The sequence below is a fragment of the Triticum aestivum genome, chromosome 5D, assembly GCF_018294505.1.
Source record: "Triticum aestivum cultivar Chinese Spring chromosome 5D, IWGSC CS RefSeq v2.1, whole genome shotgun sequence".
In the NCBI taxonomy this organism is placed as follows: domain Eukaryota; kingdom Viridiplantae; phylum Streptophyta; class Magnoliopsida; order Poales; family Poaceae; genus Triticum; species Triticum aestivum.
In genome coordinates, this window is record NC_057808.1 from 257,640,888 (window position 1) to 257,662,993 (window position 22,106).

Below are 22,106 nucleotides of genomic sequence, written 5' to 3' on the forward strand. Positions count from 1 at the left end.
TTTCGATGTCTGATTTTGTCGGTTGGGGACACTGGATTTACAAAGAGAACAGCTGAGCTGCAAAACGTTTTATCTTGTAAAAAATCAGCTTTTGATCTAATAATGATGTCATCATGGTTGTCTTCTTGGCGTGTGCACTTGTCAATCTCACTTCTCTGGGCATCACGTCGCCCACGAAGAACAGCGAAGCTGACCTGACGTTCTCACATTATGCTTTTAATTTAACTTTTTATATATGTAGTGCAGGCATACTAGGATGTGGTGGAGTTTCCTTTCTATTCTTTTTGAGACACGGAGAGATGTGGGAGTCGGATGCCATGTATGCGGTCGGCCAACATGCGGTGCATGTCACCGAGAAGTTAGGACGAGATAACGAAACCGATGCACTAGGAGGGAGGCACGCGATGGATGGATGAAGAAGTGTATAGATACGAGATACGTACTCATCATTGACTAAACTAATCGCGGGAGGCTCGGCTTACCTTAGCGCTGAGCCAATCGTCGACTCATATTTTTATTGTCTTCAGTCATGTGCGCGCTGTAGCCATCTACTCCAGCTACCTTGTCCTTGTGGACAAAGCAGGGCTGCAGAGATTCATACTACATTTATGATTTAGTATAACTTGGAGAAATTTCGAGCTCAGTAGAGTCAACGGCACCATAAGTCAAGCGAGTTTTTTTTTCATTGAAAAAGAGAGAATATATAGTCCGGTTGGCTGGCTGGTTCATCAGCAAAGGAGAAGAGGAGGGTGGCGAGGAAGCTGACTAGCTGAGCTAGATCGAGGTGATGAGCAAGGTGGAGATGGGCGAGGAGGAACAAGAACAAGATGGTATAGCGGTGGATGATCCGGAGAAGAAGGCGTCGTCTGCGAGCGGCAGGCTGCAGCTGCCGCCGTCGTCGTCGTTGAGGGAGGCGCTCTCCTCGACCTCCTCCTTGTCCCTCAGAGAGCAGCACCACGACGAGGAGCTGGAGCTCAAGTGGGCGGCCATCGAGCGGCTGCCCACCTGGGACAGGCTCCACACCTCGCTCCCTCTCAATGCCGACGGCGCTCGTCCGCCGGAGCCGGTGGACGTGCGCCGGCTGGGGGCGGCGGACCGGCGGGAGCTGGTGCACACCCTCATCGCCGACATCCACAAGGACAACCTCCGCCTGCTCCGGCACCAGCGCCGGAGGATGGACAGGGTCGGCGTACGGCAGCCCACGGTGGAGGTACGGTGGCGGAACCTTCGCGTCGACGCCGAGTGCCAGGTCGTCGATGGCAAGCCGCTCCCCACGCTCCTCAACTCCGCCATCTCCACGCTCTCGGTACGTGATTCATTCGTTCATCTCGCCGCTCTTCTCTTCTGTACTATTACTCGATTGACTCGCCACCTGCTCGCTCAAATGCCTCCATTACCATCTGCAGCTGCTCACCACCATGCTCGGCTTCAACCGTAACCAAGAAAGGATCCACATCCTCAAAGATGTCACCGGCATCCTCAAACCTTCCAGGTGAGGTTTCATGTACTTGCTGATCGGCATTCCCCCGTTCCTTCCTTGCTCATCCTCAGTATGCAAATGCAACACCAATCTGAATATGTGTGCACATGCAGGATGACCCTTCTCCTTGGACCCCCAGGCTGTGGCAAAACCACCCTTTTGCTAGCACTTGCTGGAAAGCTCAACAAAAGTCTCAAGGTATCCCCACTGTTTTTCCATCGACACATGTACTTGGTCATTCATATAGTGGGCATGTACTCCGCAGTTTAGCTGCCACTTATGAGCTCTATGTAGGTCTGAAATTGCACACAGAAAACAGAGAAAATACCGTGTGCAGTGTATTTCAGTACTTGGTCATTCAAATAATGGGCATGTACTCCACAGTGTAGCCTGAAATTGCACACAGAAAACAGAGAAAAAACACTGTATTTCAGTACTTTTTTTACTCACATAGTATGCATGTGTGGGTGCATAGGTAACAGGAGAAATTGACTACAATGGTGTCAAGCTGCAAGATTTTGTTCCAGAGAAGACAGCAGCTTACATTGGCCAGTATGATCTTCATGTCCCTGAGATGACTGTCAGGGAGACGCTCGACTTCTCTGCGAGATTCCAGGGCGTTGGCAGCAGAGCAGGTATTTTCCTTTTTCTGGACCTGGTTAACTAAAGGTTTTTTAGGGACAGCAGGCAAACTATCCATTCTATCTACTAAACCAAGTGCTCTCAATTTCTTGTACGAAATAGAAATCATGAAGGAAGTCATTAGACGGGAGAAGGAGGCTGGGATCACCCCTGACCCCAACATAGATACGTACATGAAGGTAAATATTGACTTACTCCCTCCGTTCCTGAATATAAGTCTTTTTAGAGATTCTAATGCGGACTACATTTGCTCCGTATGTAGTCCGCATTGGAATCTCTAAAAAGACTTATATTTAGGAACCGAGGGAGTATTTTGCTTTAATGTTGTAACATTTCTGAGTGCGCCCACTGGAATCCCTTTCTCTGATAATATTGAATCAATTCAAACCTGAAAACACCATCTTTCTGCCAAGTGCCATCATAATTTTTCAGTGGGATTCTTTCCTATTGATTCTTAAGGAAAAAACAAATCATATCATGTGTGTACAGACCAGTTCAGTTTAGCTGCAACATTTATAATTGCTATGCACTTTTTTTATAGGCAATATCTGTGGAAGGTTTAGAAAGAAGCATGCAAACAGACTACATTATGAAGGTAACAATGTTCAAGAATAATTCACTGGTTCCAGTGCACAATGTTTTCGTGTGCATAATCTATTCTTGCCTCACAGATAATGGGACTTGACATATGCGCTGATGTACTAGTAGGAGATGCCATGAGAAGAGGTATTTCAGGCGGTGAGAAGAAAAGACTAACCACAGGTGAATCTACAATACATATGACATTTTCACGATGGTTTTATTATCTCAACTATAATCTTGTAAATGATATTTTTGCGAGATAAATAAATAAATAACTGTGCAATTCATTGACTAAAATTCCTTAACTGCATACTGGGAGGTACGCACCTTTTCTGTTGGCTAATTTATTTTGTTGATGCTTTTTCTACTTACCGAAAAAGGATTTCGTCCCACTTTATATATAAAGCAAACCACCAGATCCACAAGATCCCACAAATGTTCACCCCGCACACACACGCAAAGGTTCAGACAAAGTACGAAAGGGTTCTGTTGAGGCCACAGCTCAACAAGCCCTTAATAAAACGAAAACAAAGGCAGTAGCTCAGGCCTCCAAGAGCTAATCGGCTCGGGAGGTGGTGGAGGAAGCGGCGGCGTCAAGCGGAGAGCCATCGCGCAAAGATCTGCAATGATGATGTTGACGGTGTCTCGGTCCTGAGGGCGGCTAAGAGTATCCACACATTTTGAAAACCGCGTCAGTAGCATGTCGAAGAGGCACACGCTGGATCACAAGTTTATTGCGGACTGTCCAAAGCGTCCAAGCTAGAACCCTAATACCAGCCACCTAATGTGGCTGACATGCTGTGGAGAGGCCTGGATTTCCGCGAAGAGGCCGGGGAAGTTGTTGTTGCACCAACGACCACCGACCACCTCTTGTAGGCAACTCCAAAGGAATTGGGCGGACACACACGTGAAGAAGATGTGATTCGAGTCCGCCTCCGTCCCACACAAGGGGCAAATCGCATCACCAGGGCCATTCCTCTTGAGTACCTCCACTCCTGAAGGGACCCGTCCCCGGATCCATTACCATAGGAAGATCCGAATCTTCAGTGGCAGTCTAATTGCCCAGAGATGAACTAGAGGCTCAGGGTCGGGAGCAACCGCAGTGGCCTGGTAGATCGATTTGGTGGAGAACCGACCCGAAGACTACAGATGCCAGGAGATGCGATCGCTCGACTGATCCACGTCCGGTGACTCTAGAGCGATGCACTCAAGGAGGTCCTGCTAGGAGGCAAGTTCTGGAGGCCCAAATGGCCTACGAAACACGAGGCACCCTAAGTCAATATGGGCCACCTCGACGGAGATTCTAGGTTCCACCGCGATGGAGAACAAGTCCGGGAATCGGGCGGTGAAGGGGCGATCCCCAACCCACCTGTCGAACCAGAACAGGGTCGACGCGCTCGACCCCACCGCGATGGAGGTCCCAATGCGGAGGACCCGAAGCAGTTGTATGATGGACTGCCAGAACTGCGAGCCGTCAGACCGCTGACAGAAAGGCGAGCGGTTGACCTTGGAGATATTTGTTCCGGATGATGTTAAGCCAAAGGCCGCCCTCCCCATTTGCAATCCGCAACAACCAACGGGTCAGCAGGGCAAGGTTCATGTGTTTGGACGACATGATACCAAGGCCACCCTGGTCACGTGGTTTGCAAATATTGGGCCAGCGAACCATATCGTATTTTTGCTTGTCGCCCTCCCTAGCCCAGAAGAATCTCGCCTGATACTTGGCGATCTCACGATGTAGGGTATCATGGAGGCTATAGAAGCTCATGATGTACAGGAGTAGGCTGGAGAGAGAGAGAGGAGTTGATGAGCACTGTCCGAGCCGCCTTGGACAACCATCTGCCCTGCCAAGGTTCGACACGGTGTTGGAGCTTAGCCACAGATGGACATAAGTCCGCCACGGAAAGCCGAGAGTCACTAATGGGTATCTCGAGGTAGGATGTAGGGAAGGAACCCAGCTGACACTTAAGCCGGTCAGCAATGCTCTGGCGCTTGGCAGGCAAGTATCCCATAGCCATCACTTTGCTCTTGTCGAAGTTGATCGTGAGACCGGACATTTTTTGAAAGCGGAGGAGGAAGGATTTCAAACTTGCGATGTCGGTTGTGGCGCCTTCCATCATGATAATGGTGTCGTCGGCGTATTGCAGAAGGGATACCCCACCGGCCCATCCCCTCCCACCAGGTGTGGAACCACACCACGAATATGACCCGCAACTTTGGCCTTGTCAAGTATGGTAGCCAGAGCATCTACCACCATATTGAACAGAAAGGGGTGAATGGGTCACCTTGTCTGACCCCACATAGTGTGGGGAAGAAGGGGCCAATCTCCCCATTAATATTGACCCCGGTGCGTCCGCAGGAAACTATCTGCATGACACGGGCGACCTAGCGATCTTCGAAACCCTTCCGGAGTAGAACTTCCCGAAGGAAGGGCCAGTGCACCGTGTCATAGGCTTTATGGAAATCAATCTTCAGGAAGACCGCCTTCTGTTGTTTGGCGCGGACCTCATGAAGGACTTCATGGAAAACCAAGACCCCATCCAGAATATATCGGCCTTGGATGAAACTGGCGGATGTCCGAGGCCCCAGCCACCTTGGGGATGAGCGAGATGATCCCCTAGTTGAGCCGGGACAGGTCAATGGAGCCCACGTAGAACTCCTCGAAGAGCGCCATGACCTCATGTTTGATGATGTTCCAGAAGGTCTAGAAGAACTTAACCTGTAGGCCATCAGGGCCCGAGGCGGAAGTCGGATTCATGCCCTTAATGGCCATCGGGGCCTCCTTCTCGGTAAAAGGGGCCGTGAGGGCTGCATTCTGTGCCATCGAGACGCGATGGTGATCGGCCCAAATATCGGGGGCCAGGGCCACTCCTCTCCTAGGGGAGGAGGAGAAGTGGGCTTTGTAAAAGCCATCAACATGAAGCCGGTCATTGGAGGAGGTTATCACCATCCCAGAGGAGAGGGATGGTGTTACGACGTCGCCAGCCGTTGGCAATGGCCTGGAAGTACGGCATATTAGCGTCGCCCTTGAGGACCCATCTCCGGGTACCTCGTTGGCGCCAATAGGCCTCCTCATCGGTGTAAATGACCGTAAGCTAGTCCTCAAGGTCATAACGGAGCAGCCACTCTCGGGAGACAGGCCCGAGGAGTCTGCCCGGATGTCTATTGCCTGGATGGAGGTGAGAAGAGCTTCCTTACGTGCCCTCAAATCCCGGCCTAGGTTAGCACCCCCAGCCTTTCATAAACTGGCGGGTGCGTTGAGCACAAAAGTGCCAGGAGTCCACGGCAGAGAGGGACCGGTGAGGGGTGACACGGGCCGCAACCCACCGGTCGCGGACGGCTTCGACAAATCCTTCCTGGTTAAGCCAGAAGGTCTCGAAGCGGAACCGCGGAGGGGGTGGTGGACGGTCATTCTCCAAAGATAGGAGAAGGGGGACGTGGTCAGACCCGATCCTGGTGATGGCGCGGAGGAAGGCTAGGGGGCAACGAAGTTCCCACTCTCGCCACAACAAAGGTAACAACAGGGTTATGGTAAACAATAGATTTCTACTGTGATGAAAGCACATAAGCCTGAACGGATAAACTTAGCATGATTTTTCTCTACTTTTTAGAATGTAGCTAGTAATGTGTTATATTCAGTTTATGTAATCCCAACCTCAATTTTGGTCTATATAGGATAAATAATAGCATAAATTATTCGATACTGGATGCTTAATTTTTTTTCACTTGTAAAAATGTCTTACAAGCAGGAGAGATGATAGTAGGACCATCAAAAGCGCTCTTCATGGATGAAATATCAACTGGGCTGGACAGTTCTACCACCTTCCAAATTGTTTCTTGTCTCCAACAGCTAGCTCATATATCAGAGTCTACCATACTGGTCTCACTCCTTCAACCAGCACCAGAGACTTACGAACTTTTTGATGATATTATCTTGATGGCTGAAGGACAAATCGTTTACCATGGCCCTAAGGGCTACATTATGAGTTTCTTTGAATCATGTGGCTTTAAATGCCCCGAAAGAAAAGGGAGCGCTGACTTCCTTCAAGAGGTATTTAGGAAAATACTGATTTACATAGTCTGAATTACTCATGTCAAAATAAGCGTCAATAGCATCTAGGAGGTCATGTAAGCATGTTTCACCTTGACATCTAACAAAGTGTAAGATTTATACCTATAGTTTTGATGTGAATTCAATGAAAGTAAACAACTTATTTGTACTCTTTCTTACAATCATAAGGTAGTCCACTCTTAACAACTTATATATTCCATAGGTCCTGTCAAAAAAAGATCAGAAACAATACTGGAGCCGCAACGAAGAAGGATATAATTTTGTTACAGTTGATCAATTCTGTGATAAGTTCAAAGCATCTCAAAGTGGTCAGAATCTTGCTGCGGAGCTTTCGAAGCCGTATGAAGAATCTAAAGGACATAAGAATGCCCTGTCCTTCAGTATCTACTCATTATCCAAGTGGGATCTACTCAAGGCATGTTTTGCACGGGAGCTCCTTCTTATGAAAAGGAATGCCTTCATCTACATATCAAAATCCATTCAGGTAAGCAAGTCGAAGCTATCTTTTGGGGAAAAAAATGTGATTGATGCATGGAAATTTTGTGCCTAGTTTTACAGTGTAAATTGTGTTCTAGTCTGTAAATGCAGAATCCTCAAATTACATGCATTATGCTCAGTATTAGTTACCGATCGAAATATTAGCAAAACCTAGAAGCAATGTGATGTAATAAACTTCTTGTGTTACTATGGAGGTCTACAGGTTGCAATAAAGCTTTCGCACTAAAAGTTGAGATCTGTGTTACACTTTCAACTCTCAAGTGAACTGCAGCATTAATATATATAGTACCTCCTCTGTTCCAAATAACTTGAAGTTTTAGGTTTATCCTAATTCAAACTTCTTTAAGTTCGACCAAGCCTATATGAAAATATACCAACATCGACAACACCAAATTAGTTTCAGTAGATTCATCATAAAATAGATTTTCATTCCATAAAGAAGTTTGACTTAGGACAAACCTCGAACTTCAAATAATTTGGAACGGAGGGAGTAGACAATAAAGGTAAAGATTGATGTCGTATGTAGCTCTAGTTGTGTTCAAATGCGAAATATTGTAGGATTAGGCCATTAGGGACTATGCACTTAACACAGGGTACATGGACTAGCCATCTTGCAGTACTTTCTTCTACACACTGAGAACATTGAACTCTCGGACCATATAGAAGTCTACAGAAGGAACTTTCCCAGTATGTCAGCATCTTATTCTACATTCAGTTCCTACTCAGTGTGCAACTTCAGGACTTCAAATGCTCGTGTGCTTATATCATTACCTACACTAGCACCACAGCTATAGGGTTTTTGGTTACAGTATTACTCCCTCCGTCTCAAAATAAGTGACTCAACTTTCTACTTACTCTGTACTAAAGCTAGTACAAAGTTGAGTCACAGTTTTCATTATAAAAATCGATGGAGTTTACAGCTATGTCATGTTGCACTTTTCTCAACATGCCCTCCATAAGCTAACGTACGTATTTGTGCACTGCAGCTTGGATTACTTGCTGTTATTACTGGGACAGTATTTCTGCGCACACGTATGGGTGTTGACAGAATTCATGCTAACTATTATATGGGTTCACTCTTCTATGCACTCCTGCTGCTGATGGTGAATGGATTCCCTGAGCTGGCCATGGCAATTAACAGACTGCCAGTCTTCTACAAACAGAGAGATGACTACTTCTATCCTGCATGGGCTTATGCAATACCATCTTTTATCCTAAAGATTCCAGTCTCCTTAGTTGAGTCAATAGCTTGGACAACAATATCCTACTACCTGATTGGCTATACCCCGGAAGCATCCAGGTAAAGTTATAATTATGTTGTAGAAACTAATTACCTCGTGGGATGGGAGCACTAATTAAACTACAACAACATTTCCATTGAGGAATTATTACCATTCACCCAACTCGAGTCATTCAGATGTGGAGTATAATCACCCAGTGAAAATAGTCCAAAATACAACATTGTTTATATTGGTTTTGCTGTGATCTGGTGTACTGTAGTGAAACATGAAAATCCCTTATCTAACACTATATTTACTTTTCTTTTAGACTTTCTTTCAGCAAAACTTAGGTTTTTCAGCTGCAATACTTGCTTTGTGGTAACACGCACGATTCTTGTGTTTAGATTTTTCTGTCAGCTCCTCGTCCTCTTCCTCATCCACACAGTAACATTATCAATGTTTCGATGTGTGGCCTCATACTGTCAAACAATGGTGGCTGGTTCAGTCGGTGGTACAATGGCATTTCTAGCGACCCTTCTGTTTGGGGGTTTCATAATTCCTCGCTGTAAGACACTCCCTTATTTTCTTCCCGCAAAAAGAAAACTCTCCCATTTCATATTGCTAACAAGAGACGAGTCCTAATTTCTTGCAAATGTAGGTTGTCCTCAATTATTAAACAAGCATCGCTAACATTTTCAGTGCCGCATTGCTACAGCATTTATGCCTAATTGGCTAAAGTGGGGATTTTGGCTTTCTCCATTGTCATATGGTGAAATAGGCTTAACTGGAAATGAGTTTTTGGCACAAAGATGGTTGGAGGTACACTTTGGCATACCAAGTATGAATTAATTGAAGAAACATGCAATATCAAAGGACACTAAAATTTCTATGTTGATAGATCAAGATATCTGGTGTAGCACTTGGAAGGAGGATCCTAATGGATCAAGGGCTAGACTTCTCCAGCTATTTTTACTGGATCTCAATTGGAGCATTGCTTGGGTTTACATTGTTGTTCAATGTAGGCTTCGCCATAGGCTTGACCATTAAAAAGGGTAAGTGTGACATGGCCGATTTGCATTAAGCTAAACAACTTAAATACTAACAGTGTTGCATGAATTGTAAATTCGATTAAGCATATGCTGGAGAAGTAAAACATTGGAAATGGAGCAAAAATAATTCCATTCATAAGAACATTCTGTTTTCTCTGGTTAGATATGCCACCTACTCTGACCTCCTATGAGCCTCTCAGTTCCAGGAACTTCTCGAGCTATTATCTCTCGCAATAAGCTTACCACATTTGATGGAAGAGACCAAGATAACAATGCTGAAAATAGGAGGCCTAAGTTACAAGCAGAGACTGCTTTGTCTCCAAATAGGACTGGTTAGTTGAACTCTACACCACACAATAGTGTCAATGGAATATAATCTTAGTTTGACTTCAATAATTAAATCTTGTGCAGGGAGGATGGTATTGCCTTTCACGCCCCTTATAATATCATTCCAGGATGTCAACTACTATGTAGACACCCCTGCGGTAATTTAAATATAGCTAGAACATCTGTGAAAGCATGACCGGAGAACTTAGAGCCATACCAAGGGCTGACCACTAATAGCTAAGTATTTCTTCATTGCAGGAAATGAGGGAGCATGGTTACATGGAAAAGAAACTACAGCTACTCCACAATATCACAGGAGCATTCCAGCCAGGGGTTCTCTCGGCACTCATGGGGGTTACTGGAGCGGGAAAAACAACACTCCTTGATGTTCTTTCTGGAAGGAAAACTGGTGGTGTTATTGAAGGGGATATAAGAATAGGAGGGTATCCTAAAATTCAGCAGACTTTTGCTAGGATATCAGGCTACTGTGAACAAACTGATGTCCATTCCCCACAGATCACAGTGGGTGAATCGGTTGCATATTCAGCCTGGTTGCGCCTTCCACCAGAAGTTGATGCAAAAGCAAGAAATGTGAGCTATGTTTATCTCTCTTGTTGAAAATACAATATGGTATTGGAGCCAAGAGGTCTGGAGTTCAAGACCCTGCCAATGCAGTACTAAAAATTGTATTTGTGGCCTACATCGATCCCATATCTAAGGCCTAAAGGAGCCTAGATGCGAGAGGGAGTGTTGAAAATACATTGCCTGCCTTACTCCGTCAGTTTGGACTTTTGGAGTAACTAGTTAGAGCATTAATTCAATATCTCTAACGAAAGTAAAGCTACAAATACGTGAATCTATATAAAAAGAATAAATGTGTAGTGTACAGGGTTTGCATTCTTGTATCCTACCCTCATATGTGGTTGGAACAGTTGAGACAAAAATGTGAGCTCACCCGTATTCCTTTCCCTCTCAGGAATTTGTGAACGAAGTTCTTGAAACAATTGAATTGGACGAAATTAGAGATTCTTTGGTCGGAATACCAGGGGTAAATGGACTATCAACAGAGCAAAGGAAACGGCTCACGATTGCAGTCGAGCTCGTGTCTAACCCCTCAATCATATTTATGGACGAGCCAACATCAGGCTTGGATGCAAGGGCAGCTGCTATTGTCATGCGTGCAGTGAAGAATGTTGCAGACACAGGTCGAACGGTTGTGTGCACCATTCACCAACCAAGTATCGATATATTTGAGGCATTTGATGAGGTAACTACTTTACATATATACCCCTCTCCAGGATTCTCATTCTAGGCATCAAGAAATAAAATTTTTATTACTCCCTCCGTTCATTTTCATAAGACGTTTTGGACAGCTAGCTTTGAACTGTTTTGGGCATTGTCTGAATTGTCTAAAACGTCTTATAAAAGTGAACAGAGGAAGTAATAGAAATGGTAATTTTCCAGGTATATTTAATCCAGTGTAGATCTATCATATGTAGTATTATAAGGTGATGCATTGGATAAGAATGTCAGAAATCAGTTTTGATTAAATCAAACATGAAGTAACCAAGTGCAATGGAACTGTGAAGCATTTGTTCACCTTATACTGAAATAATTGGAAGTAGCCATGGAATAAGTTAACTATTAGACTTGGAATAAAATTGGTTGCTACCTCAGGTAGACTCCTTAACACTTTATCGGCAGGAACTGAAAGTTATCAAGACATACTAACAGGCTAATTAAAGAACCCCAAATTAAGTCCAATACAGAGCCTACCTCAGACTAAAGTTTTTTAGAAGCTAACAGTGATATTCCTGAGTGTTTTTACAGAATGAAACGGTACCTCTGTTTTATTATTTAAATTGATGTTAAAACAAGCTGACACCTTCGTTCACAGGATAGAAACTCCCACATTAACTGGAGGAAAGAGAAAACTATGTACAGCAGTTATCCTGGTTGTGTTTTAGCAGTGCCAATTAAGTAGAAGACACTTACGGAATCAGGCACTTTACCGTCTGCCATGGCTGACGGCAAAGGCCTTTGCCATCCGCCAGCAGACGTCAAAGAGCCTGGACGGCACAAGTGCCAGGTTAGGTCCATTAAGGGGTTAACGGCCTGCTTTGCCGTCCGCTGGCAGACGGCAAAGATCTTTGCCGTCCGCTGGCAGACGGCAAAGACATCTTTGCCGTCTGCCAGCGGACGGCAAAGTAGCGAAATAGGCCAGCGCCCAGGTGCTGCCACGTGTCATGCTATGCCGTCTGCTAGCAGACGGCAAAGAGGAAAAGGTCTTTGCCGTCTGCCAGTAGACGGCAAAGTAACCAAATAGCCAGCCAGTGCCCCAGGTTGCACAGGTAGCTGCCACGTGCCAGCTTTGCCGTCTGCTGGCTGATGGCAAAGCTCTTTGCCGTCAGACGGCAAAGAGCCTGTATAGCCCCTGTTTTTTCTGTTTTTTCTTAAATTCATTCAATTTCAACACACAAATTTCACAGCAGACATATGACATATCCAACACACAAGTTTCATCATACATACATAACCAACACATAGTTCCATCCATACATATTACAATAGTTTCACATTGTTCATCCAACACCTATCCATCCATCCATATAACAAGTTCCACATTGTTCATCGATACAAAAGAAAAGCAGAAAGGGAACACTCCATCCATGCAAGCTTCTATGAAGTAAATGAAATCTGCAAAATGGGAAACAAGAAAGTTAGAAGAAGAAAACTAGAAGAAGAAGAAGGGCATTAGAAAATATTTCCTCTCTGTGTATATTGATATAGATGAATTATTTCGATGGTATGCATGTCTTTGGAACAAGTAGCAGCGTAGGTCAGCTTGACTGTAAGGAACCATTTATCCGCCTAGCTTTCTCTACTACTCCTTCCAGTGATCGGGGGGCGGTCGACCCGCGGCTGCGGCGGGGAGGCTCGGGAGGGGGGTGGGGAGGCAGGGAGGGGGCAGGGAGGGGGCAGGGAGGGGGCGGCGACGGCGCGGGGAGGGTACGGCGGCAACGGCGCGGGGTGGCACAAGGGGGAAGAAAGAGGAGAGGAGATAGAGAGAGAGGGTGACGGCGGGGCGCGACCGTTAAGTCAATTTTGAAGCTTTGCCGTCCGCCCCACCTTTGCCGTATGCTAGCGGATGGCAAAGAGGGGCCCCGTTAGGCGTTGACAGCCAGTGGGCCACCCTCCCTCTTTGCCGTCCGCTGGCGGACGGCAAAGCTTCTATGCCGTCCGCTAGCAGACGGCAAAGAGCCGGCTGATGGCAAACACGCTCTTTGCCGTCCGCTAGTTCTTTGTCGTCAGCCTTCTGAATGCTGATGGCAAAGACCTCCTTTGCCGTCAGCTAGCAGACGGCAAAGAACTGGCTGACGGCAAAGATCCTGATTCCATTAGTGAGAAGATCATGATAGCTGCATATGTTTTAATTTATGAGTATGAAAGTTCTCTAGCAAATGAAACTCTATTTCTGAAAATACATACGTATTTTCTAATGCATAATCGTGTAATCATGTGGGCAATTCAGATAAACCCTACACCTTAGTTCCAAGTAATTTAGATGCACTATTAATCATAAATTCATTAACCAAAATAAATCCATATATAAGTGAAGTGCCATATTTACTAATTAGCTTCTCATATGTATCTAGTTGATGCTGATGAAAAGGGGTGGAGAGTTGATCTATGCTGGGCCAGTTGGACACCATTCATGTGAAGTCATCCAGTATTTCCAGGTAATTATTAATCTTAATTTGTCCTTACACAAAAGAACTAAGTACATGCACATATAATTTGTATCGCGCATTTATATGTGATGCAAGTCAATTTAAACATATCATTTACCTGACCTAATTATATTTTGTTTGCATCCCTTTCTATTATGCACTATTCTGAACCCATTCTCCAGTCCTCATGGCAAGCAATATTAATCACAGAAGGCTATACTCAGTTCACCACCTGCCTGTGTTATACAAACTAGTGAAATTATTTTCTTTATTCTTTCTAGGCAATACCTGGGGTTCCCAGTATCAAGGACAAGTACAACCCATCAACATGGATGCTAGAAGTTACTTCTACATCTATGGAACTTCAACTGGGAGTAGATTTTGCACAAATCTACAGGGAATCATCAATGTGCAAGTAAGTCAATTTCGAAGAGACGTTGCTTGTAAAACAGATTGTAAGTTTTGATCAGAATACCTGAGAAAAACAAAACAGGCTTGTGGATCTCAAAAATGAGTTTTGATCAGAATGGAATATAAGCATGGGTTACCATAGCATACTTAACAGACATACCATTTAGTCCTTAAATTTCTTTTAGCGCAATATTCATGCTAACCAGTATGTAAATTTTGTGACCGAAGGGACAAGGACATGCTGGTGAAGCGCTTGAGCATACCAGTTCCTGGTACAAGTGACCTCCATTTCTCAACCCAGTTTCCGCAGAAGTTTCGGGAGCAATTCAAAGCTTGCCTCTGGAAGCAGTGTTTGTCGTATTGGAGAACTCCTTCTTACAACCTGGTGCGGATGGTATTCATAACAGTGGCCTGCATTTTCTTTGGTGTGTTATTCTGGCAGAAAGGCAACATCAACCACATGTACGTAAGCCATCTCTTAATTATGCCTCTTAACTGATACATGTATGATGGAAGCATATGATTGAAGTTGCTTGTTTTGTTTGAGGGTAGAAACGACCAGCAAGGTCTCATCACCATATTGGGGTGCATGTATGGAACCACTCTGTTCAGTGGCATCAACAACTGCCAATCAGTGATGCCTTTTGTCTCCGTTGAACGCTCCGTCGTGTACAGGGAGAGGTTCGCAGGGATGTACTCTCCTTGGGCCTACTCCTTTGCGCAGGTCCTATTAATCACATGAAGATTACTATCTTCAGATAGATTTTATTACTGCTATGTCCAGATATTGACTTATCTTTTTTTGGGATAGGTTGCCATGGAGATACCTTATGTGCTGGTGCAGGTAGTGATCTTCATGTTGATAGCATATCCGATGATAGGGTACGAGTGGACAGCAGCAAAGTTCTTTTGGTTCATGTACACCATGTTGTGCACGCTGTTCTACTTCCTCTACCTGGGAATGATGATTGTGTCGCTCACCCCCAACATCCAAATCGCATCCATACTTGCATCCATGTTCTACACCCTACAGAACCTCATGTCCGGGTTCATCGTGCCTGCGCCTGTAAGTAAAGCCATCTTAACTCTAGTACTAGTATTAACCATTACAAAAATAATGGTGCTTACAAAAAATACATAAACATATGGCAGCAAATACCAAAATGGTGGATATGGCTCTACTACATCTCCCCAATGTCATGGACGCTCAATGTCTTCTTCACCACGCAGTTCGGAGATCACGATGACAGGATGATCGATGTATTTGGAGAGACCAAATCCGTCGCAGCATTCATGAGGGACTACTTTGGTTTTCGCCGTGACCTACTGCCACTGGCAGCGGTGGCCCTGGCAGCATTCCCGGTCCTCTTTGCCGCCCTCTTTGGTTACAACATCTCAAAACTCAACTTCCAAAGGCGATAGACAAACACATTTTCATAGTAGTAAAATAGTAGCACGATATAGAATAGATATTGCAAACACACGTACTCCCTCCGTTCCAAAATACTTGACTTCCATTTGTCCAAAAATGGATGTACCTATATACTAAAACATGTCTAGATACATCTATATTTTAACAAATGAAATGCATGTATTGTGGAACGGAGGGAGTATCTCTGTGTGTTAGAATTGAAAGCCCGAGTTAGCTTACCAACACGAAAAGGTCAGTGTATGTACTTTTGTGTAAATGGGATATATAGCAGAACAAAATTCCAGTAGTAGCTAGTACTCCCTCCGGTCCTTTTTACTCCGCGTATTAGGTTTGGGTCAAGTCAAACTCTGCAAAGTTTGACCAAATACATATTAAAAAAATATCAACATTTACCATGCCAATATATATTCCATGAAACTACATTTCGTAATGAATCTAAGGATATTGATTTGACATTGTAAATCTTGATACTTTTTTCTATAAGCTTGGTTAAATTAGAGATGCTTTGACTTCAAACAAAACTTATATGCAGACTAAAAAGGACCGGAGGGAGTATTCGAGAAGATGTGCGATATTGTCGTTAACAGACACTTAGGCACTTTCACTCTAGCCTATCTCATTTATTATTATTGTAAATCATTTGTTATTATTGTGAATATATTTGCAATGCAAGTTTTGTAGTGATGAAAAAACACAACGCACAACCCTGACAATTTTCATGAGCAGAATATAATTGGTATTTTGCTGGGACGGAGGAAAAGCCCACCCCGCTCCGCCCCCGAGTCGCTCCTGCGGGTGACTCCAGGCGGAAACCCTAGCGCCGCCGCCCCCAGCTCCTCGCCTCAGCCTCCCCTTCCTCGCCACCGCCAGTGGCGTCGCCGATCAAAGGCCGCGCGGCGTAGGCACCAGCGGGGCGACTCCTCCTGCGCGCAGGTGGCTGGCGTCACGGGGCGCCCCCTCCTGTCCGTCGGCGTCGGGCGGTAGCCCTCTCCTGCTCCGGCTCCCTTCCCCTCCCCCGACATCATGGTGGCCCCCCTCCCCCCCCTCCAGCGACGACTTGTGGGGCTCCGGGGCATTGGGGTGCTCTGGCGGCGGATCTGGGTGTCTCTGCCCAGATCAGGTTGGTGGTGGCGTTTGGTGGCGGCGGGGACGGCTGGCGGCCCTGCTAAGGTGGTGGTTTTGCTGTTGGTGGATGTGCTGCTCTGGTGGGGTCGTAGGGCTCCCGGTGGTGTTGGCTAGGGCGTGGAGGCGCATGATCTGTGGTGGTGGTTGGCGTCCTGATGGCTTCTTCTTGTGGCCGGCGGGTGGTGCGGGTTGGGGCAGCGGCTTGGCGTGGCGGCTACTCTGGCCGTGGGCAGTAGTGCCGCGGTGAGGTCCGGGCGGTGACCTCTCTGCTGCGCGGTGCTACACGGTAGCTTGGCGAGGAGCATGCCCGGCGGATCCGACGCTTGGAGCTCGGCGGGCGGCGCGGGTTGGGCAGTGGCCCAGTGTGGCTGCTGCTCCGGCCATGGGTGGCTCCAAGGCAGCTTGGCAGGTCGGCTATGGTGGCGGCTGGCATTTTCGGCGTCGGCTCACCTGTAGGCGGCTTGTGTCGGCCTTCGATCCCTCTCCTCTTCGCCCGGACGCTACTTTCATTGAAGGGTTGGCCCTGTCCCAGCTGCAGTCCATCGCTCGTCTCGCGCCCGATGCAGCAGGACCGATCTCGTCTCGCGCCCAGTGCTGCAGGACGGGTCGATGGAGGCCAGTTTTGGCCGGCCTATTGGGTATCGTCGCTGGGGGACACCCAAGGGTGTGGAAGGCGGGGCCTTTCCGCTCGTCTCTTTGGTTGGGGTAGAGGCGGCTCTCGGGTGAGGTGGTGTCAGGGTCTTGGATGCTGGGGCGGCGGCCCTGGTGGTGGTAGTGCGATGCTCATGGGTAGAGCCCGTGGCTCGGTGCTGCCCAGTGGTCATGGCCGTGTGGGCGGCGTGGTTGCCGGGGTGTGGTGTTCAGTGGTGGTGAGTGTTGGCCAGGGTGAAAACATGTCTATCTTGGGACGGCCCGGTGGCGGCGAAGCTCGTTCCCTTCTTGAAGGCGTCGTCGCATCTCTCATTGCTCGTCGTGTTGCTCTGGGGGAAACTCTTATCCTCAGATCGAGCGGTGGCGGCGCGCCGGTGTCGTAACCTTCCTGAAGGCGCCACCTTGGAGCCCATGGTTCGTCGTATGCGGCTTCATCTCCTCACGGTGGTGTTAGTGCTAGGGGTGGTGTTGCTGCGCTCAGCGCCTTTGTATCCTTGCTTGGGTGTGTGCGTGTGTTGTGGTCGCGTGCGTTTGTACCGGGTTGTTGTTGACCGTTGCTTTATATATAAAGCGGGGCGAAAGCCTTTTCATTAATAGAATTGGTATCAGCTAATCTGTGAAGATTTTTATTGAATCTATTATCAACCATACAGTTTAAGCTTAGATGCATCAAAGATGTGTGGTAATCACTCAATTTTTTAAATATTCTTTTTGTTGTATGTGTGGCCCATATGCCCGAGGCCCATATAGCTATGTGGTTGGCTGACCTAGTGAGAAGATAGAAGGGGATCGTACAGTGTGTGAGGAGAAACATGAGAGACACGGTCGCCGATGCTCCTGGATCGCTTCTCCTCCAAACTCAAAATGGTATCAGAGCCAGGTTGTGGTGGCGGTCCTGGATATCAGTAGGTCACCGACGAGGCGGCGGAGGGCCGGCGGGGATTCGGCGGCTACACACGTCATGCGCATGCGCGCGCGACGCAAGTATGCGGGTGAGCAGCGGCGTGGCTGTGCGAGAGGTGGAGCTGCTGATGCTGCGCGGTGATAACCCACAAGTATAGGGGATCGCAATAATTTTCGAGGGTAGAGTATTCAACCCAAATTTATTGATTCGACACAAGGGGAGCAAAAGAATATTCTCAAGTATTAGCAGCTGAGTTGTCAATTCAACCACACCTGAAAGACTTAATATCTGCAGCAAAGTATTTAGTAGCAAAGTAATATTGAAGTAACGGTAACAGTGGCAGAAGTAACAGTAGCGGTTTTGTGGCAATCGTAACAGTGGCAACGGAAAAGTAACGAAGCAAAGATCAATATGTAACAAACTCACAGGCAATGGATCAATGATGGATAATTATGTCAGATGGCATTCATCATGCAATGGTTATAACCTAGGGTGACACAGAACTAGCTCCAATTCATCAATATAATGTACACTACTGTAGGATGCTGCTAACGCGACACTACGATCAGAGACCCTTCGACGAAACTGTGTGCGATGCAATAATTGCAACGGTGGTATAAAAAACCGTCAAAAAACGTGCAAAACGTTTGCGATGACGGATGCATCAAACACGGTTCAGATTTTAGTTGCGTGTGCGATGCAGGGCATATGGTTTAGTTCAATTAACTGTTTGCGATGAGGAGGAACAAAAGAAACGGTCAGCCAGATGAAGGTGTGTGCGATATACAGCATACGGCTCACTCGGATGAACTATTTGTGATTAGGCAACACAAAAGAAACGGTCAGCCAGATCAAGGTGTGTGCAATATACGACATGCAGTTCGCTCAGATGAACTGTTTGCGTTGAGACAAGAGAACAGAAACGGTTCAACATAACAACTACCATAAATATTGCAAGGTTCAAATTCAAAGATTACAATGCCCAAATTCAAGCATTGCAAACCTCGTCATTTCTGCAAAGGGACCAGCCGCTGACAAGTCATGTATGGGTTTGACACAATGACTTCCAATTACTCTGTCATATGCTCTTCCTACGAAGTTTAGCTTTTTTGTAGCCTCTTCCATTCTGCAGTACCTGGCGGCTCTGATCAACATACCATTCATCTTTCCTAATTAAATGTGTGTTCAACCTCGGTACCCTCAACACCCTTGCTCTGGCAAGAAAGAACCTGGTGAGTGTAATCTCCGGTAAGGTCCCTCGGTAGGAGTTCAAAGTAATATTTGAGAGATGCAGATCTAGGCATTCGATGTGATTGTCGTTATAAACATTGTCCACCTCCGGGCCTATTATTATCTGCAAAATAAGAGAACGTGTTAGTGCCTACATGCAGTTTTGAACACTACTACACTCCTATTTGGTTTGCAAGATTTGTAAAATGCACCAACGTGCCATCTTCGATCTGACATGATTAACATGGGCATTTGATTACAATCTAGAAACATGTAGCTGATACGTCTCCAATGTATCTATAATTTTTTATTGTTCCATGCTGTTATATTATCAATCTTTGATGTTTTATAATCATTTTATAGTCATTTTATATCATTTTTGGTACTAACCTATTGACATAGTGCCAAGTGCCAGTTGTTTTTTTCCATGTTTTTTACATCGCAGAAAATCAATATTAGACGGAGTCCAAATGCCCAGAAACTTTACGGAGAATTTTTATGGGCCAGAAGGAACACAACGGGCCCTGACTGCGCCTGCGGGGTGCCCCGAGGGGGGCACAACCCACCAGGGCGCGCCGAGAGACCCATGCGCGCCTTAGTGGGTTGTGCCCACCTCGGGTGCCCCCCGGACCGCCTCTTTACTCTATAAATACCCCAATATTCCGGAAACCCCAAAGGCATCGACGAAATATTCATCCAGCCGCCGCAGAGTCCAGAACCACCAGATCCAATCTAGACACCATCTCGGATGGGGTTCACCACCTCCATTGGTGCCTCTCCGATGATGCATGACTAGTTCTTTGTAGACCCGTGGGTTTGTAGTTAGTAGCTAGATGGCTTTCTCTCTCTCGCTGGATTCTCAATACAATGGTCTCTTGGAGATCCATATGATGTAACTCTTTTGCGGTGTGTTTGTTGTGATCTGATGAACTTTGAGTTTATGGTCAGTTATATCTTTTTATATCCATGAAAGTTATTTGAGTTTCTTTGATCTCTTATATGCATGATTGCTTATAGCCTCGTATTTCTTCTTCGATATTTGGGTTTTGTTTGGCCAACTTGATCTATTTATCTTGCAATGGGAAGAGGTGCTTTGTAGTGGGTTCGATCTTACGGTGCTTGATCCCAGTGACAGAAAGGGAACCGACGCGTATGTATCGTTGCTACTAGGGATAAAACGATGGGGTCTATCTCTACATAGATAGATCTTGTCTACATCATGTCATCGTTCTTATTGCATTACACCGTTTCTCCATGAACTTAATACACTAGATGCATGCTGGATAGCGGTCGATGTGTGGAGTAATAGTGGTAGATGCAGGCAGGAGTCGGTCTACTAATCTTGGACGTGATGCCTATATAATGATCATTGCCTAGATATCGTCATGATTATTCGAAGTTCTATCAATTGCCCAACAGTAATTTGTTTACCCACCGTTTGCTATTTTTCTCGAGAGAAGCCACTAGTGAAACCTATGGCCCCGGGTCTGCTTTCTCATATATTTGCCTTTGCGGTCTACTTTTCTCTTGCATTTATTTTTAGATCTATTAATCCAAAAATACAAAAATACCTTGCTGCAATTTATTCTTATTTATTTTATTTGCGGTCTACCTATCAATTTACTACAAATTTATCTCACGTCCGTTTGCCTATCTTGAGGCGCCGTACCCCGGAAGGGATTGACAACCCCTTTAACACGTCGGGTTGCGAGGATTTGTTATATGTTTGCAGGGGCTGTTTACGTTGTGTTGCTTGGTTCTCCTACTGGTTCGATAACCTTGGTTTCATATCTGAGGGAAATACCTACCGCCGTTGTGCTGCATCATCCCTTCCTCTTTGGGGAAATACCGACGTAGCTTCAAGTGACATTAGTAGCCTTCTTCACAAGAGGTTGGATTGGATGAAAAATTCCCTAAGAAAACTAGTACATATGAATCCAAAGGAGAAATGCTTATGGATTGTAACCATATGAATCAAGCAACCAATATGGGGTGGGGAGGTGTATGTCCTGAAATCCTCCAAAATTCCTTCAGAAATCGTAGTACATTGTCATTGTAAACTTGGGAAAAGGTGCAAAAAATTGAACTCCCTTATGGTTAACATTTAACAGGAAAGGAACATCACCTCGATATACAGCTTCTTCAGGCACGGAAAGCATCTCAGGCAACTGACAACCTGGTCCAGGTTGGGGCCGACAGATTCTAGTGCCAAGACCTTCACTGTGCTCAGAATCTGGTGAAGCTTTGCTGGATGACAGAAGAACATACATCTTCAAAAATAGAAATAATGTTGATATCAAGAAGTAGAGGTATAAGGCGACCGTTGTACCTAAAAGTAGTAGTATTTGACAGACGAGTAGCCCATCGCTGTCAATTTCGGCGCAGAAATGAAATTGATTCTTGTTGGACCTTGTTGATCAACTACAAGTAATCTCTCAAGTGAAGGTGTGTCCTCAGTGACCATATTGTGGTCCACCTTTTGTGATCTCTTGTTGCAACACCAGCAACACACATAAATAGTCCGGAGAGTCCTAGGGGTGTTGTGCAAGGTACTCGACCAATTCATCGCCTGAAGACGAAGGAACTCGAGTGCAGTACAGCCGCGTAGCAGGCGCTCCATGTTATCCTTTGGGATGCAGACGGCAACAAGCTCGAGGTGCTTCAGTCGTGGTAGAAAAAGAGCGGGCGCGTCATTAAGGGGGGATGGCAGTTCATGAAATTGGCGAGGCACAGCGTGGGCGCGAAGCGGAGC

At 46.0% G+C, this 22,106-nt stretch overlaps 1 protein-coding gene across 1 annotated transcript; it reads left to right on the forward strand.

Annotated features, from left to right (window-relative positions):
- The first annotated feature begins 590 nt into the window (after positions 1-590).
- On the forward strand, positions 591-16,184 carry LOC123120592 (ABC transporter G family member 41). The gene is made up of 23 exons (XM_044540597.1): positions 591-1,306; positions 1,407-1,492; positions 1,594-1,678; positions 1,956-2,115; positions 2,225-2,301; positions 2,664-2,717; positions 2,794-2,884; positions 6,454-6,755; positions 6,979-7,260; positions 8,261-8,574; positions 8,899-9,059; positions 9,210-9,313; positions 9,393-9,546; positions 9,744-9,875; positions 9,955-10,028; positions 10,129-10,461; positions 10,847-11,137; positions 13,527-13,610; positions 13,883-14,016; positions 14,241-14,474; positions 14,565-14,736; positions 14,824-15,078; positions 15,165-16,184. The coding sequence occupies exons 1-23, from the start codon at positions 788-790 to the stop codon at positions 15,432-15,434; spliced, it is 4,368 nt and encodes a 1,455-aa protein (XP_044396532.1). The 5' UTR covers positions 591-787; the 3' UTR covers positions 15,435-16,184.
- Positions 16,185-22,106: the final 5,922 nt, after the last annotated feature.